The sequence below is a fragment of the Diadema setosum genome, chromosome 15 (genome assembly GCF_964275005.1).
Source record: "Diadema setosum chromosome 15, eeDiaSeto1, whole genome shotgun sequence".
In the NCBI taxonomy this organism is placed as follows: domain Eukaryota; kingdom Metazoa; phylum Echinodermata; class Echinoidea; order Diadematoida; family Diadematidae; genus Diadema; species Diadema setosum.
The window spans coordinates 16,319,206-16,332,750 of NC_092699.1; the positions used below are offsets into that span (position 1 = coordinate 16,319,206).

Consider the following 13,545-nt stretch of genomic DNA (forward strand, 5'->3'; position numbering starts at 1 on the left):
GATTCCACTAAAAAATGAGGTTGATTGAGGACAGTACAACAGATATTGTGAAGTTAACATATTTCTTGATCTCGATATAATGCCCATCACCTTCATTCCCACGCAACTGATACAAAAACCATGCTGAATCATCAAAAAGATGAAATAAGTATATAATAACTCTAACATTGTTTTACTGGGTTAACATACAATCAATCATTGGCTTATATGCTTTGACAGAAAAAAAAAGATCTGCAATATTAATTGAAAGTGTAGCAGCAGCTACACTAAACATGAAGAAAGAAGGAGAAAAGAATGGCACATTGAGAATTCTGAGAAAGCATACTGTTTGGGACCATCAAAGTATTTTCCAAAGGCTCAACAACTTATGTTTTGTAATGTGTTCCATTAGTCAAACAAAATCAATGAAACCTTTGATCTCAATTTGACATAAGTAACTTTTAAACATCACTGGAAACTGCTTTTCAGGCAAAAACCATTACTGATATCTGTCAGAGTACATCCCATTTTTCCATACTGTCCTACTAATGTACTATTCAATACTATCTTTCTGGACCATCAGTTGAATACTGGGGAACCTTTATTACACAGAGGTTAGACTCGTATGGAAAGCAAAGCTTATAACAGGGTTATCATTCAGGCGGTCTCTTTTGCGTAATGCTCCGGTTAATAGGTAGATCACTGCCAAAACCCTCAAACAACACATTACAGCATACTGCATTTTAGGAACATCATACTAGTACTGAACGGGATAAACATTTGTAGAGCATAGAAAAACTGTATGCATGAAGACAGGTTTCTAATAGAAGTTACGGGTTTCGCATGTGCACTGTGTACCACTATCCACTGCGCCTACCCTGCAGTCCTACTTTAAAAGAGGAGGAAGAAGAGGAGTAGAAGAAGATGATTGGGGTGGGGTGGGGTCATTCCATGGCCCCGCCATTGGAGTACACCTGTTTCTCACTATAGTGAATCTCTGCCCGATCCGGTGCCACAATGAAGACCAGACCAGAGACCAGCTCCATGAAGAACACGCCCAGCGCCAGGCCCCAGCCCCAGTGGAGTTCGAATCCCGTCCTGCCAAAGACGACAGGTTCGCCCAGGAACTTCGTTGGGAAGATAATCAGGGGCAGCAGCTGGCATATGGCTGTTGGAGAGAAAAACAAAACAAAAATGAATTGCACTGAAAAGAATTGCCTGACTGAAAAATGTGGGGGGGGGGGGGGTAAAAACTTCATTGTTCACAATCAGCTAAATTTCATGTTTCTGAGTCTCATGGACTGCACAAGACTGATCTATCTCCTGCAGGTATGTGACAGTCTGAACAAGCCTGTACATTCATTGTAATACCAGCATACAAAAAGTTAAACAGACATAAATCTGATTGAGAAAGCCTAGTGATTTTCAACATCACTAAATATAGAGTACCAATATAGTTTGACATTTCTTTTACATTCTTCTCAATTCTCACACACTGTCTATTCCTTCTTGGGAGAGAATGGGGTTATTCATAACATACAATTACTTTCATTCAACAGAGATAAACAACTTCTATGGTTTACTTTTCAACAGGGCTTGCTTGTTTTGGTTTCTTCCTTAAAGAAACACATGCAAATGGGCATAGAGAATATAGTAAATGCCAGAGTGACCTGTTCCCTCAGTTCATTTTATGCTGCACTCAAAGCAGCAAATTAGACATTGTGTCCATCTCAGATCTGTTCAACATCATCTCTAGAGAACTTTGTACCATGGTGTGCTGAACAAACAATTTTGTTATCATTACTGTAAAGCAAGATATTTTCGAAGCAGGAAATTCTCGCAGCATGAAATTTCCATCAATCAGAGCTGGCAGCCTTTTTCATGAATTGCTACTGGGATTCAGTACATTTTTAGTGTAGACAAGAAATTTTGTGTGCATTTGAATTTCATGAATTTTAGCGAAATTTGTAAATTGAAATACAAGCAAAAGTTTTTGGTTTTGCAGTACTTAAAAATCTCTGCAAACTTACCGGCAAGGATGGCAAAGATCCCAGCCACGATGAAAAGCTTGGAATATCGCTGGCCGTAAGCAAAGGAGAAGGCAGCGGCAATGATGGCCCCAACGAGTAACACGAGGGCGACACACGCAAAGGCACGGGCAGAGGCCAACCACGCTATAATGAATGAAAAACAAAGAGTTGACATGCCACTCCAAACCAGTTAGGACTCTGTCGAAAAGAAGTCAATTATTTCTGACAGAAATCTAAAAATTCAGAAGTAACTCAACTTTTTTTTGGATAATGATAACACAATAATTATGGACTGAAATATCTTGTTATGAAGAGAGGAAGATGCAGCATACTACCACCTTTAACATGCTTCAAAGCAACAAGTGTTCTATAAACCTGGGTAACATTCAGTAATTTTTCTGATTATCATGTGTGTAAAAAGAACAAATCAGCTCATGACTTCATTTGATTTACATGAATATGTGGCTGTGACTGATACCACAAATTCATAAAATCATGTAAAACATTCATATTTCACAACTTTGTAATGATTCTGTCTGATTATGATAAAACATCCATCACACTGTTTCACTGATTTTAATACCACACCCATTAAGGCCAGGTAGTACACAAGGTGGAATCGCAAATGAACAAAATCATGTGATGTGCAAGGATGACACTGTACATGTTACTCATTGACCACTGAAGCAAATTTCTCTTTGACCACTGAAGCAAATCGAATGGGGTTTTCTGTAAGATGAGGGCAATGAGTTATAGTTTCATACCCTGAATTTGTATTTAGATCGATTCAATATTTTTAAAGATATCATCGCGGAGGGTCCCGTTGCAATTTTTTTTTTGACATACGGTACATTGCATTACTACCCAAAATTTGTTTGAAAATTACCAGATGGCTCTGCTGCATGGCAAGCAATTGGCTCATTGCCTGTTACTGGAGCGTCCATGTCTATAACCCTACTCCCGTTGTAGCACTCCCTCCAGAGGCCCTGGTAGAAGGTCGCCGACCGCACCCAAGCATTGTTGACGATGGACGCGATGCTGCCGAAAACGGCGAGGATGCAGAGAACGAGGGCGGTGATCTTAAACGGGCGATACACCCGCGTCGTCACCGTCGTCTCCATTTCCATCATCCTGAGTTCTCGGTAGTCCCCTATTTTGCCGGCGCGGTTGGCGAGACGAGAAACACGAGAAAGATTATATTAAAGTTTTTATGTATATCAGTCTTGAATGTCGAAGATTAGGACCTTCCCAACCTGAGCGGTAGGGTGTACAACCTGCTGAAGCTGAAGAATGATAAATAATACAATAAATTAATAACATAAAATATGCCCTATCAATTTGTCCACCGCAACGTTTTCTCACAACACTGTGTGTTTTGCCCTCAAAAGTGAGAACTCCACTATGAGAAGGCTGAAGAGCCAGATGTGTTGAAACATGCGTGAACACACCATAAGCGCTAAGGCCCCGCGAACTGTGGTCGTATTGCAGTTACAATGTACGCTGACTAACCATGGCATCCAAGCTCCTCTCTAATGATAACATGCAGTCACAGCTTTTTTTCTTTCTTTTTTTCTTAGTGCCAGCTGTTTCAAACTTGTTTCACAGCAAAATGCAGCGCAGGGCTTGTTGTGAAGGTGGAACGCTCCCACATGTGCATGCAGAGTAATGTAATGGAGTGGAGGAGTCTGACTAGTGCAGAAGAAGCCGTGATGGGGATGGAGTTGGTGAAATGAATGGAGGTGAACTCGACGTCAACGTAATGATCCAACTTGTGACAGATGGCTACACAAAGATACAAATGAACACAAAAATCATTCAACATTACGTGACATCAATGCAGTGCATTTTTGTAAATAAGCAGCATTTTCATACAATATGCATGCACACAAAACTACAATATTTCAACCAAAAAAAAAAATCAGATTGTTATTTTAAAAGAAAGCATAACAGTGATAAGAGAGTACAATGAATAGAACATTACATGAAGAAGCCATAAAAAGTGACACAAACGTCCAGAAGTTTTGGTAAATAAGCCAATAACTGGCAGTCTAGCTGAAAGTATTTTAACACATTTTGAAGGAAACATGACAGATGAATTACAGATCAAAATTTGCATAACTATTGTACAATGGTTTGATTATCAACATGGACAAACTGTAATTTGAGGTTGTCCAATTTTGAAAATAAAAAAACAAAACAAAACAAGTCAACTGTGGTAGTTTTCAATGCACCACACCAAACATTTATAATACAAAGTCTAAAGAGCGAGTCTCAGTCTTGGCAATTCAAAGTTCCAGGGGAGATTCGGAACCACAGAAGCAGAACAGTAAAGTCGATGGTAATAAAATGGCTCCCAGTGATCTTAATGTGTGATTGTTATGTGTTATGACACAGTTATTCTATCATTCCTTTGCTTGATCACGACACACTAAATGAATGAAAATGAATCATTGCTAGTTTTCGGTGAATATTTCACTTGTATCACAGTTGTATTAAAGTGTTTAAAGTGATTATCATCAAGGATCATCAAGAAAGACAAGAATATTATATATAAGAAATAAGCCAGGGCTGCACACTGGCGCCGGTCCGACGGTCAAAGACCGGTAAAAGTCACTGTCGGACCGGTAACTTTTCAGGAAATCCACAAGTTACCGGTCCGACATGACCAGTAAAAAAAAAAAAAAAAAAAACATTGGTGGGGTCAGTAGAAAGAAAAAGAGCAGCCCCGATCAGGGAGAAACAGAATGCAAGATATCGCACTGTTCAACAAGTTTTACGCAAGTTTTCGTTTATGTCTACCGGTGCACTTTGTACAGTAAACATACATTAGTTTTGAGCACTAGCAGTCGACCAGTTATTCGCCCTCGCTTGCGTATTTGGCGCTGCTCACGCACTGCCATGCAATGCAATACATGCAGAGCATGTACAGTGTAACTGCTTTTCGTTTGCTTGCTATCGGCGGTCATGCCAGACAAGAAGCATTGATAGAAGCGCACGCATTTCTGGGTCATTTTACTCATGATTTTTTTAACGCAAGATCGATCCGATCCCGGCTTCGCAGCAGCGTGGCAGTAATGTTAGAACTAATTTACTTGTGTCGATTTTTAGAAAAAGTAAAAACTTAAACACATTCGATATTCAGCGATACAGTAAATGGATCTGATTGCGTTCATTTTCATTTTACACAGTCATTTCACAAATGAATATTTTCATTCGCTCAGAATGGTCTCATAATGAAGATAGGCGTAAAAAGGATCACGAAATCGGCTCTTCCATGTACTTTTTAAGAACGCATGCACAAAATGTGAATAGCTAATACTAGGGAGGGAAAAAAATCATGAAATCATGGCAGTCCCGCTTACATATTTGAGGTAGAAATCGTTCCAAAAAGGATCATGAATTCGACCGGCCGCGTCGTATCTTTCAAAAGCTTATGTACGAAATGCGAAGAGATTATAGAGGAGAAGAAAAAAAAATAAAGGACACATTTTGGTGAGTGCATCATAAAAGATTACAGCCGAATAACAATTCATGAAATCAACGCAATCCCGTTGAAATTTGAGGAAATAATAGGTGCAAAAAGGATCTTGAATTCAGTCCTTCATGCCGTGTTGGTTATCAAAAACGCATACACAAATGCGACGAGGTTATCGGGAGAAAAATAAAAAACACATTTTACCCTTCTGGTGCGTGCATCATAAAAAAATTACATCTGAAGTAGTTCATGAAATCGCCACAATCCCGCTGATATTTGAGGTAGAAATAGGCGCAAAAATGATCGTGAATTCGGCCGTGTCGTATACCTTTTAAGAACGCATGTACGAAATGGGAAAAGATTAGCGGGAGAAAAATAAAGGACACATTTTCACCCCTTTTGGCGCTTGCATCATATAGATTACAGCCGAATAGTAATTCATGAAAATTTCGCAATCCCGTTGGAATTTGAGTAAACAATAGTAGGCGCAAAAAGAATATCGAATTCGACCCTGCATGCAATGTATAATTTTGAAAACGCATGCACAAATGCGAAGAAATTATCGGGAGAAAAATAAAGAACGCATTTTCAACCCTTCTGGTGAATGTATCACAAAAGATTTCAGCCGAAATAATTAATGACATATCGCAATCCCGCTGATATTTGATGTAGAAATAGGCCTAAAAGGATCGTGAATTCGGCCGTGACGTATAGGCATGTACGCAATGCGAAGTGATTATCGGGTGAAAAATACAGTACACATTTTCAAACCCTTTTGGCCCGTGCATCATAAAGATTAGAGCCGAATGATAATTCATGAAATCATCGCAATCCCGTTGAAGTTTGAGGAAACGATAGGCGCAAAAGAATCATGATTTTTGGCCGTGTCGTGTATCTTTTAAGAACGCATTTACGAAATGCGAAGAGTTTATCGGGGAAAAATAGAGGACACATTTTCAACCCCTTTTGGCGCGTGTATCATAAAAGATTGCATCCGAAGTCATACATGAAATCATCGCAATCTCGCTGATATTTCAGGTAGAAATAGACGCAAAAAGGATCGTGAATTCGGCCGTGTCGTACACCTTTCAAGAACGCATGTACGGAATGCGAAGAAATTATGGGGAGAAAAATAAAGAACGCATTTTCAACCATTCCAGCTGGTGCGTGCATCACAAAAGATTACATCAGAAGTCATTCATGAAATTGCCACAATTCGGCTGATATTTAATGTAGAAATAGGCGATAAAAGGATCGTGAATTCAGCCGTGTCGTATACGCATGTTATACGATATGCGAAGAGATTATTGGGAGAAAAATACAGGACACATTTTCAACCCCTTTTGGCCCGTGCATCATAAAGATTACAGCCGAATAATAATTCATGAAATCATCGCAATCCCGTTGAAGTTTGAGGAAACAATAGGCGCAAAAAGAATCATGATTTTTGGCCGTGTCGTATATCTTTTAAGCACGCATTTACGAAATGCGAAGAGTTTATCCGGGAAAAATAAAGGACACATTTTCAACCCATTTTGGCGCGTTATCATAAAAGATTACAGCCGAAGTTATTCATAAAATCATCGCAATCCCGCTGATATTTTAGGTAGAAATAGGCGCAAAAAATTCTGCCGTGTCGTATACCTTTCAAGAACGCATGTATGGAATGCGAAGAAATTATGGGGAGAAAAATAAAGAACGCATTTTCAACCATTCTCGCCGGTGCGTGCATCACAAAAAGTTACATCAGAAGTAATTCATGAAATTGCCACAATTCCGCTGATATGAGGCAGAAATAGGCGCAAAAAGTATCATGAATTCGGCCATGTGGTGCATCTTTTTAAGAACGCACTTACGAAATTCGAAGAGTTTATCGGGAAAAATAAAGGACACATTTTCAGCCTCTTTTGGCGCTTGCATCTGAAAATATTACAGCCGAAGTAATTTATGAAATCGTCACAATCCCGCTGATATTTGAGGTAGAAATAGGCGCAAAAAGTATCATGAATTCGGCCATGTGGTGCATCTTTTTTTAAGAACGCACTTACGAAATTCGAAGAGTTTATCGGGAAAAATAAAGGACACATTTTCAGCCTCTTTTGGCGCTTGCATCTGAAAATATTACAGCCGAAGTAATTTATGAAATCGTCACAATCCCGCTAATATTTGAGGTGGAAATGGGCGCAAAAAGGATTGCGAATTCGGCCCTGCATGTCGTGTACCTTTCAAGAACGCATGCACAATGCGAATAGATTATCGGGAGAAAAATAAAGAACCCCTTGAAGCGCGTGCATCAGAAAATATCACAGCTAAAATAATTCATTAAATCGTCGCAATCCAACTGACCACCAAGAGCAGGTTACGCAGCAAGTTCGTGCGCCGATGTTTAGAAAAAGTCACAAACGCATTTGATACAATCTGATTTTGTTCATCATCATTTTACACTGTAATTCACAAACAAACATTCTATTTTTCCTATCTTTTTTTTAATTTCTTGTGCAATAAATAATGCAAGTTTAAAAAAAAATATTAATCTGTAAAATGTACATGGGTAAGGGGGTACGTCCATAAAAAACAAGAAAGTAAGTTTGCAAGTCATTTAATGTTTTTTTTTAGGTTGTCGTTGTTGACCGGTAAATTTTCTGTTCGGACCGGTAAAAAATGGTAAAACGGGGCATTTACCGGTCCGACAGAGACAGGTTGGACCGGCAGAAAAAATGGGTTAGTGTGCAGCCCTGAATAAGCCCATCACCACTAATTTAGTAAAAGAAGGAAGAAAGCAGTGAGAGCAGACAAGACACAGATATATAAACAATGTACTGTACATGATGTGTATATGTACGATTGAGGGTAAGCAGTGACTTGGAATGATAGAAGAAAAAAAAGAAGGCAAACTGAAGCAGGTTTTTGGGAGGTTTTTTGTCACACAAGTTGTTCATGCAAGCCATATTCTCCAAGGACATGCAATGCCCACGTCATCACAAATTAAATTAACCATTTGATTAAAAAAATAATAATGACAACTGAAAGATCATTTTAATTGACTTTTTTTTAACTGCAAAGAGGGTAGAAAAGACAATTTAGAGAAAAAGGGAGATGACAACCTCGCAAAGAAAGGAGCAACTTTGATTCAGCAAAAAATCACAAGGATTCTTTGTTACTGTCACTATGACCAATCGACCATTGATGCAACACAGCAGCAAACCTTTTACATTACTACCACTACTAGTCCTAAAGTACTCTATTGCAAACACCTATGAAAAACGAAAAAAAAAGTAAACACAACAAGAAAGGCTGAATGTAGCAGTCTTTCAAAGAATCTGGAAGAGATATACATATATGTACTAATCTACGCATACAAATGTACGCTGTGTAGCTAGACTAGCTGCAAGGCAATCCCACAGTCCTGCTGCATTTTTTTTTTTCTTTTTAACTGAAGGGTCTACATGTAGCTCTTGTTGTGAAGTCTTGAAACATAATCAAATGCTATGTGGGATGTGGTTAGGAAACAGATTGAATCATTATGGACTGGGATACAGCAGAGTCAGACTCAGAGAGATTTTTTCTCTCTCTCTTTTATCATAACCATCAATGAATTTTCCATGTCAAATCTGCTAACGCATTAGCCCTGATGCATACAATGTCTATTTTCCAAACCCTGCCTGTACGGCTGTAGTTCAATGTTGGGACGCGTGATCAGATCAGATCAGGTCATGTAGCCTGACCAGACGCTGTGTTTACACGTTTCTACAGCAACTGGGCTATGCATAGTCATGATAGTTACAGGTCGTCGGGCCATGTCCTTGATCAAATGCCAATTAAAAAGTCCATATAGAACTTAAAATGATATCATAATCATATGCCCTTTTTTTTTCACAAGAATGGAAAGTTGGGCCCAAGTTTCACAAGGCACCGTTGGAACTCCAATATTCAATGTTGTAGAAATTCTATGTTTCAACCAAAGACGCTTAACTAATAAGACACGAAAGTGCGCGCTAATCATGTACAAAATAAATGGACAGTGCGCGGTCTTCAAGCGTATACGCACATCACCTGAGACGCACTACCTTGACGCTTGATAAACATCAGCAGCGGCTCCAGGGACAGCGCGTCTCAGGTGATGTGTGTCTTTGCCTGAGACGCGCTGTCTTTGAAGATGTTGTTGTTTATCAAGCGTCTTTGATTGTGAGATCATGTTGTTGCCAAATTTTTACCTCCACGAAATAATCCTTATTACTCTAAAATCTCGTTCTTCAAAATAATCCCCTTAATCGAAAAAAAGCTACGACTATAATTTTTAAATCTTTTTAAGATAATAAAGATACCACTACCTTTGGAAATGAATGATGTTCCTAGGTGTACTGAGTTTGTACTTAGCTCTCTTTTGTATCGTCATGTAGGGTAGCCATTTTGTGTCCATTGTTATCGCGCGCCTTCGTATCTTATTATCTCTACTATCTTTGGTTTCAACAGTAACACTGACAACAGCTAACAGTAGCCCGACCAGACGCCGTGCAAAGCATGGCATCAGACGAGCTCTGATACACCAGTCTACTAAAGACCCTCAAACATGGCCACACAACAACAAAACTGTTGAAAATTTAACATTCTTATCACAAATTTAAAAAATCACTTACATGAATTTAAATGCTTGGACTATGAGCATGGTATATCAGTCCATAGTGAGCCCTCATGCAACATACACTGAGCAAAAAGTCCAATCTTATCCCGGAATGCTAATCATCGCTGGGTGATTCAAAATAAATCTTTCCCAGCTTTGAACGATACAAATTGCGCTGCTAACGTTAGAGTTTGTACGCCCGCACGGTCAACAGTGCCCCCTTTGCCCACCATTTTGCAATGCTGCGTCGACATTGGGTTGTCGGCTGTGTATAGAAAGTTAGCCCGTTGAGGACGGTTTGATTTTGCAACACGCATTTCCCATAGACACCTGCCCGAGTATACTCGGGACTCGTCCTCAACGGGTTAATGACAACAGTAGTAGACTAGTAGACACTCTAGTAGTATAGGAATAACGCATGCCGCGGAGTTGTTTAGCAAGTATGCAGTGCACTAACTATACACAGCCCAGTCGCTGTACATGGTACGTCGCGACAGGGCTGTACGAGCGCGACCACCAACCACTAGGAGAGCGACGTAATCGTATCACGATAGCTTTGACTTTTGATACTTACGATCATTTTTGTCACCTCAAACTCATCGAGTATACTCTTCAATATTTACTCTACATTTGATGCTATCAGTATTCAAATGTACGTAATGAAACTTACCGAAATTGATCATCATATCCAGCATGTCAACACCGTACACAATCTTTCACGCCAGGCCAAGTTTAGATATCGGGTGGTCACGTGATGTGAATGCCCTTTCAAAAGGTCGCGCTGTCGACCGTGCTGCTACACTCAAGCAGCGTACGCACGGTTACTAGTATAGACCTTATGCATATGACGTCACACGGTCTTACCAACTGAAGGGCGCCCTCCCTCAGAGGGCAAGCGATGCGTTGCTAGAGCGTGCTTTTACACGCGAGGCAATGGGCATTTACACACAACATCGGTGTTTCTTTTACTGTCTTTTCTATTGCATGTAATCTACAGCCCTAGATCGGGAAATTCAAGCTTGTATAGCAAAATTGACATTTGAGGTATGCATTGCACTCACCAGGTTAATGATGTATCCAACATTTTGGCACAATATTCATGAAAAAAGATGCAACTACCAGCGGTCGTAACAGCTCATCAACCTACGAATCTGTTAGCCAATCACATGTGAGGTAGATTTCTGCGTGTTTTTTACTAAAACACGTACCTCGCATGTGATTGGCTAATAAAATTCAAAATGGCGACATACATTCAGCGAACGGCGATGTTGCGCTATGGATACAAATTTCTGCGATATAACCTAGGAATTCTCTAGTTACTGTGAGTATTTCGATTGCACAATGTGAGAAAATTACCCAAATATTGCTGCATAATGTGTCATGTCATGTCAAACTTGTTTGATGGTAAAAAAAAACCTGCCACTAGCCTGGGGACTGGCGGCGAGTGAGGCGATCGCCGCTAGCGCGCATAGGAAAAGCACATAACTAGCTGCACGCCTCTGCGATGTCAAGGACTTCGCTTGCCCTCTAAGATGGCGTCGCGAGAGGTTGTCAAGCGAGTGATGACGTCAATGCATAAGGTCTATACGGCTATAAACTGTACTGGGCTTGGCGGCGGCTGGCGTCTGGTCGGGCGAGTAACATTGAGCTCCATACCACGGTTATTATGTAGCAGACGCCAAGGTTTGTTCGACACTTTCAACGCACACGCGCTCGCTCTGGAGCACATCCGGTCACGCATGTGCATAAGTCAAGGCGCCATTTTGAATCCTGCAATGACGAAGCCCGACGGTCAGGAATTGCGCCAGAAAGTGTCATTTATTTGTTCCACGGACTTATCGCAAGTGGTCTCCATGGACCCAGTGTGGCGAACTATTCTTCTGTAATAGAAACATGCATTTAACGTGAGTAAAGTATTCTGTTTAAAGGAGAAAAGTATACATATTCCTAAGTTTTGTAGTTGTGTTGAGGTTCCTCACTTCGAGGCTGCATGCCGTGCTCGTCAGACCCTGTTTTCGCATAGCGTAACAGTGTCTGGTCGGGCTAGCAGTGTACGAGAGGTTTCTTCTGAGCATGCGCACTCCACACGAGCCGGAGGCGAGTGTGGAGTGTGCATGCGAAGAAGAAACCTCGAGTGCACTGCATATCGCTGAACAACGACGGGAAAATGCGTTATTCCTTTTATAAGATGGCTAAGTAATTTCAAACGCGAGGTGAATATACCTTGTATGAGAAAGAAATACAGTTGAACCTCTCGTATCCGGACAAGTCGGGACCGGGGCTCATCCGGATAAGGGATTTGGCCGGATACGGGAGACTCAATGCTTTATACATGTACATACCGTATAATAGAGCTCTATGGTACATACACAGAGTACATGTACTGATGTAGCCCATTGTAGTACCACATGTACTAATGTGTATACTGCGACCTTTTCATTGTTACACTCAGTAACAGACCCCAAAATAGAGGTTCGTGTTTGCAAGCGGAAATCATTTTCTTTTATAAATTCTTGGGATGATTTACCTAAATAATTATTAAGAAATGTATCAAGTATATGTAATTCATGTGTGTTTCCTCCCATAATTATTAAAAAAAGATAAAAAAATCACGGCGAGATTGCGTCCGGATAATAGAGAGATCCGGATAAAGGGAGGCCGGATAATAGAGGTTCAACTGTAATGAAATAAATCCAATATCAAAGATTTTGAAATTGTACTCACCGTTGGGAAATGGCCCAGAGTAACGTTAGGCTTTCCCCGAGATTACCCCATCCCAGCTTGTGTTGAATACTGTAAAAGTGGATATTTTCGTGTGACTAATTTTTCGCGCTTGGCCGGGTCGCGCTAGTTTCTGGTTGCGCGAAATGCGTGAAAATTTGAACACCGCGAAAATTTCAACCGTGGATTAGACAATTTGGGTGCGCGAAAATCCCACGCCCCACGGGCGTGCAGGGATAGAACCCTAGACACTTTTCACGAATGATCACGTGGTACACTTTGACCAATCAGCAAGCTGGAAATTACTTAGCCATCTTATAAATAATTAACACTTAACAGTAGAAACATACAATTCTACACTAACTTACCACTGCTTACACAGCACTGTCACTGCACTGCACTGGTCACTGTAGACACTACACAAACTAAAGATTTTAAAGTGTGGCCGTGTGACACTGACAGTGTAGTTCGCACAGCGTCTGGTCGGGCGCACTGTTGAGTGTTAGATTTTAGATCTAAGATTGTGACCAGTTCACTAGTAGTTGGTCCATTTCTACATGAAGTAATAAATAGGGCCTAACGGTTAGAATGAAAAACATTTACACAATAGGACCTAACGGTTAGACTTCTAACGTTACAAACAATAGGGGCCTACCTCTGTCGATAAATGTTACATATTCTCTAGACTCCATACGGACAAGCAACATGTCATTACTAAA

General features: G+C 40.4%; 1 protein-coding gene across 1 annotated transcript; it reads right to left on the reverse strand.

Moving 5' to 3' along the window:
• On the reverse strand, positions 1-3,578 carry LOC140238979 (p53 apoptosis effector related to PMP-22-like). Its single transcript, XM_072318875.1, has 3 exons — positions 2,896-3,578; positions 2,010-2,153; positions 1-1,147 (listed from the first exon to the last, which is right to left on the reverse strand). The coding sequence occupies exons 1-3, from the start codon at positions 3,137-3,139 to the stop codon at positions 924-926; spliced, it is 612 nt and encodes a 203-aa protein (XP_072174976.1). The 5' UTR covers positions 3,140-3,578; the 3' UTR covers positions 1-923.
• Positions 3,579-13,545: the final 9,967 nt, after the last annotated feature.

Excerpts from the sequence above, each read along its gene's own strand:
- LOC140238979 (XM_072318875.1), bottom strand. The coding sequence starts at position 3,139 with ATGATGGAAATGGAGACGACGGTGACGACGCGGGTGTATCGCCCGTTT. Across the intron at positions 2,154-2,895 it reads CCATGCAGCAGAGCCATCTG|CGTGGTTGGCCTCTGCCCGT; the intron begins GTAATTTTCAAA and ends CATTCATTATAG. Across the intron at positions 1,148-2,009 it reads GATCTTTGCCATCCTTGCCG|CCATATGCCAGCTGCTGCCC; the intron begins GTAAGTTTGCAG and ends TCTCTCCAACAG.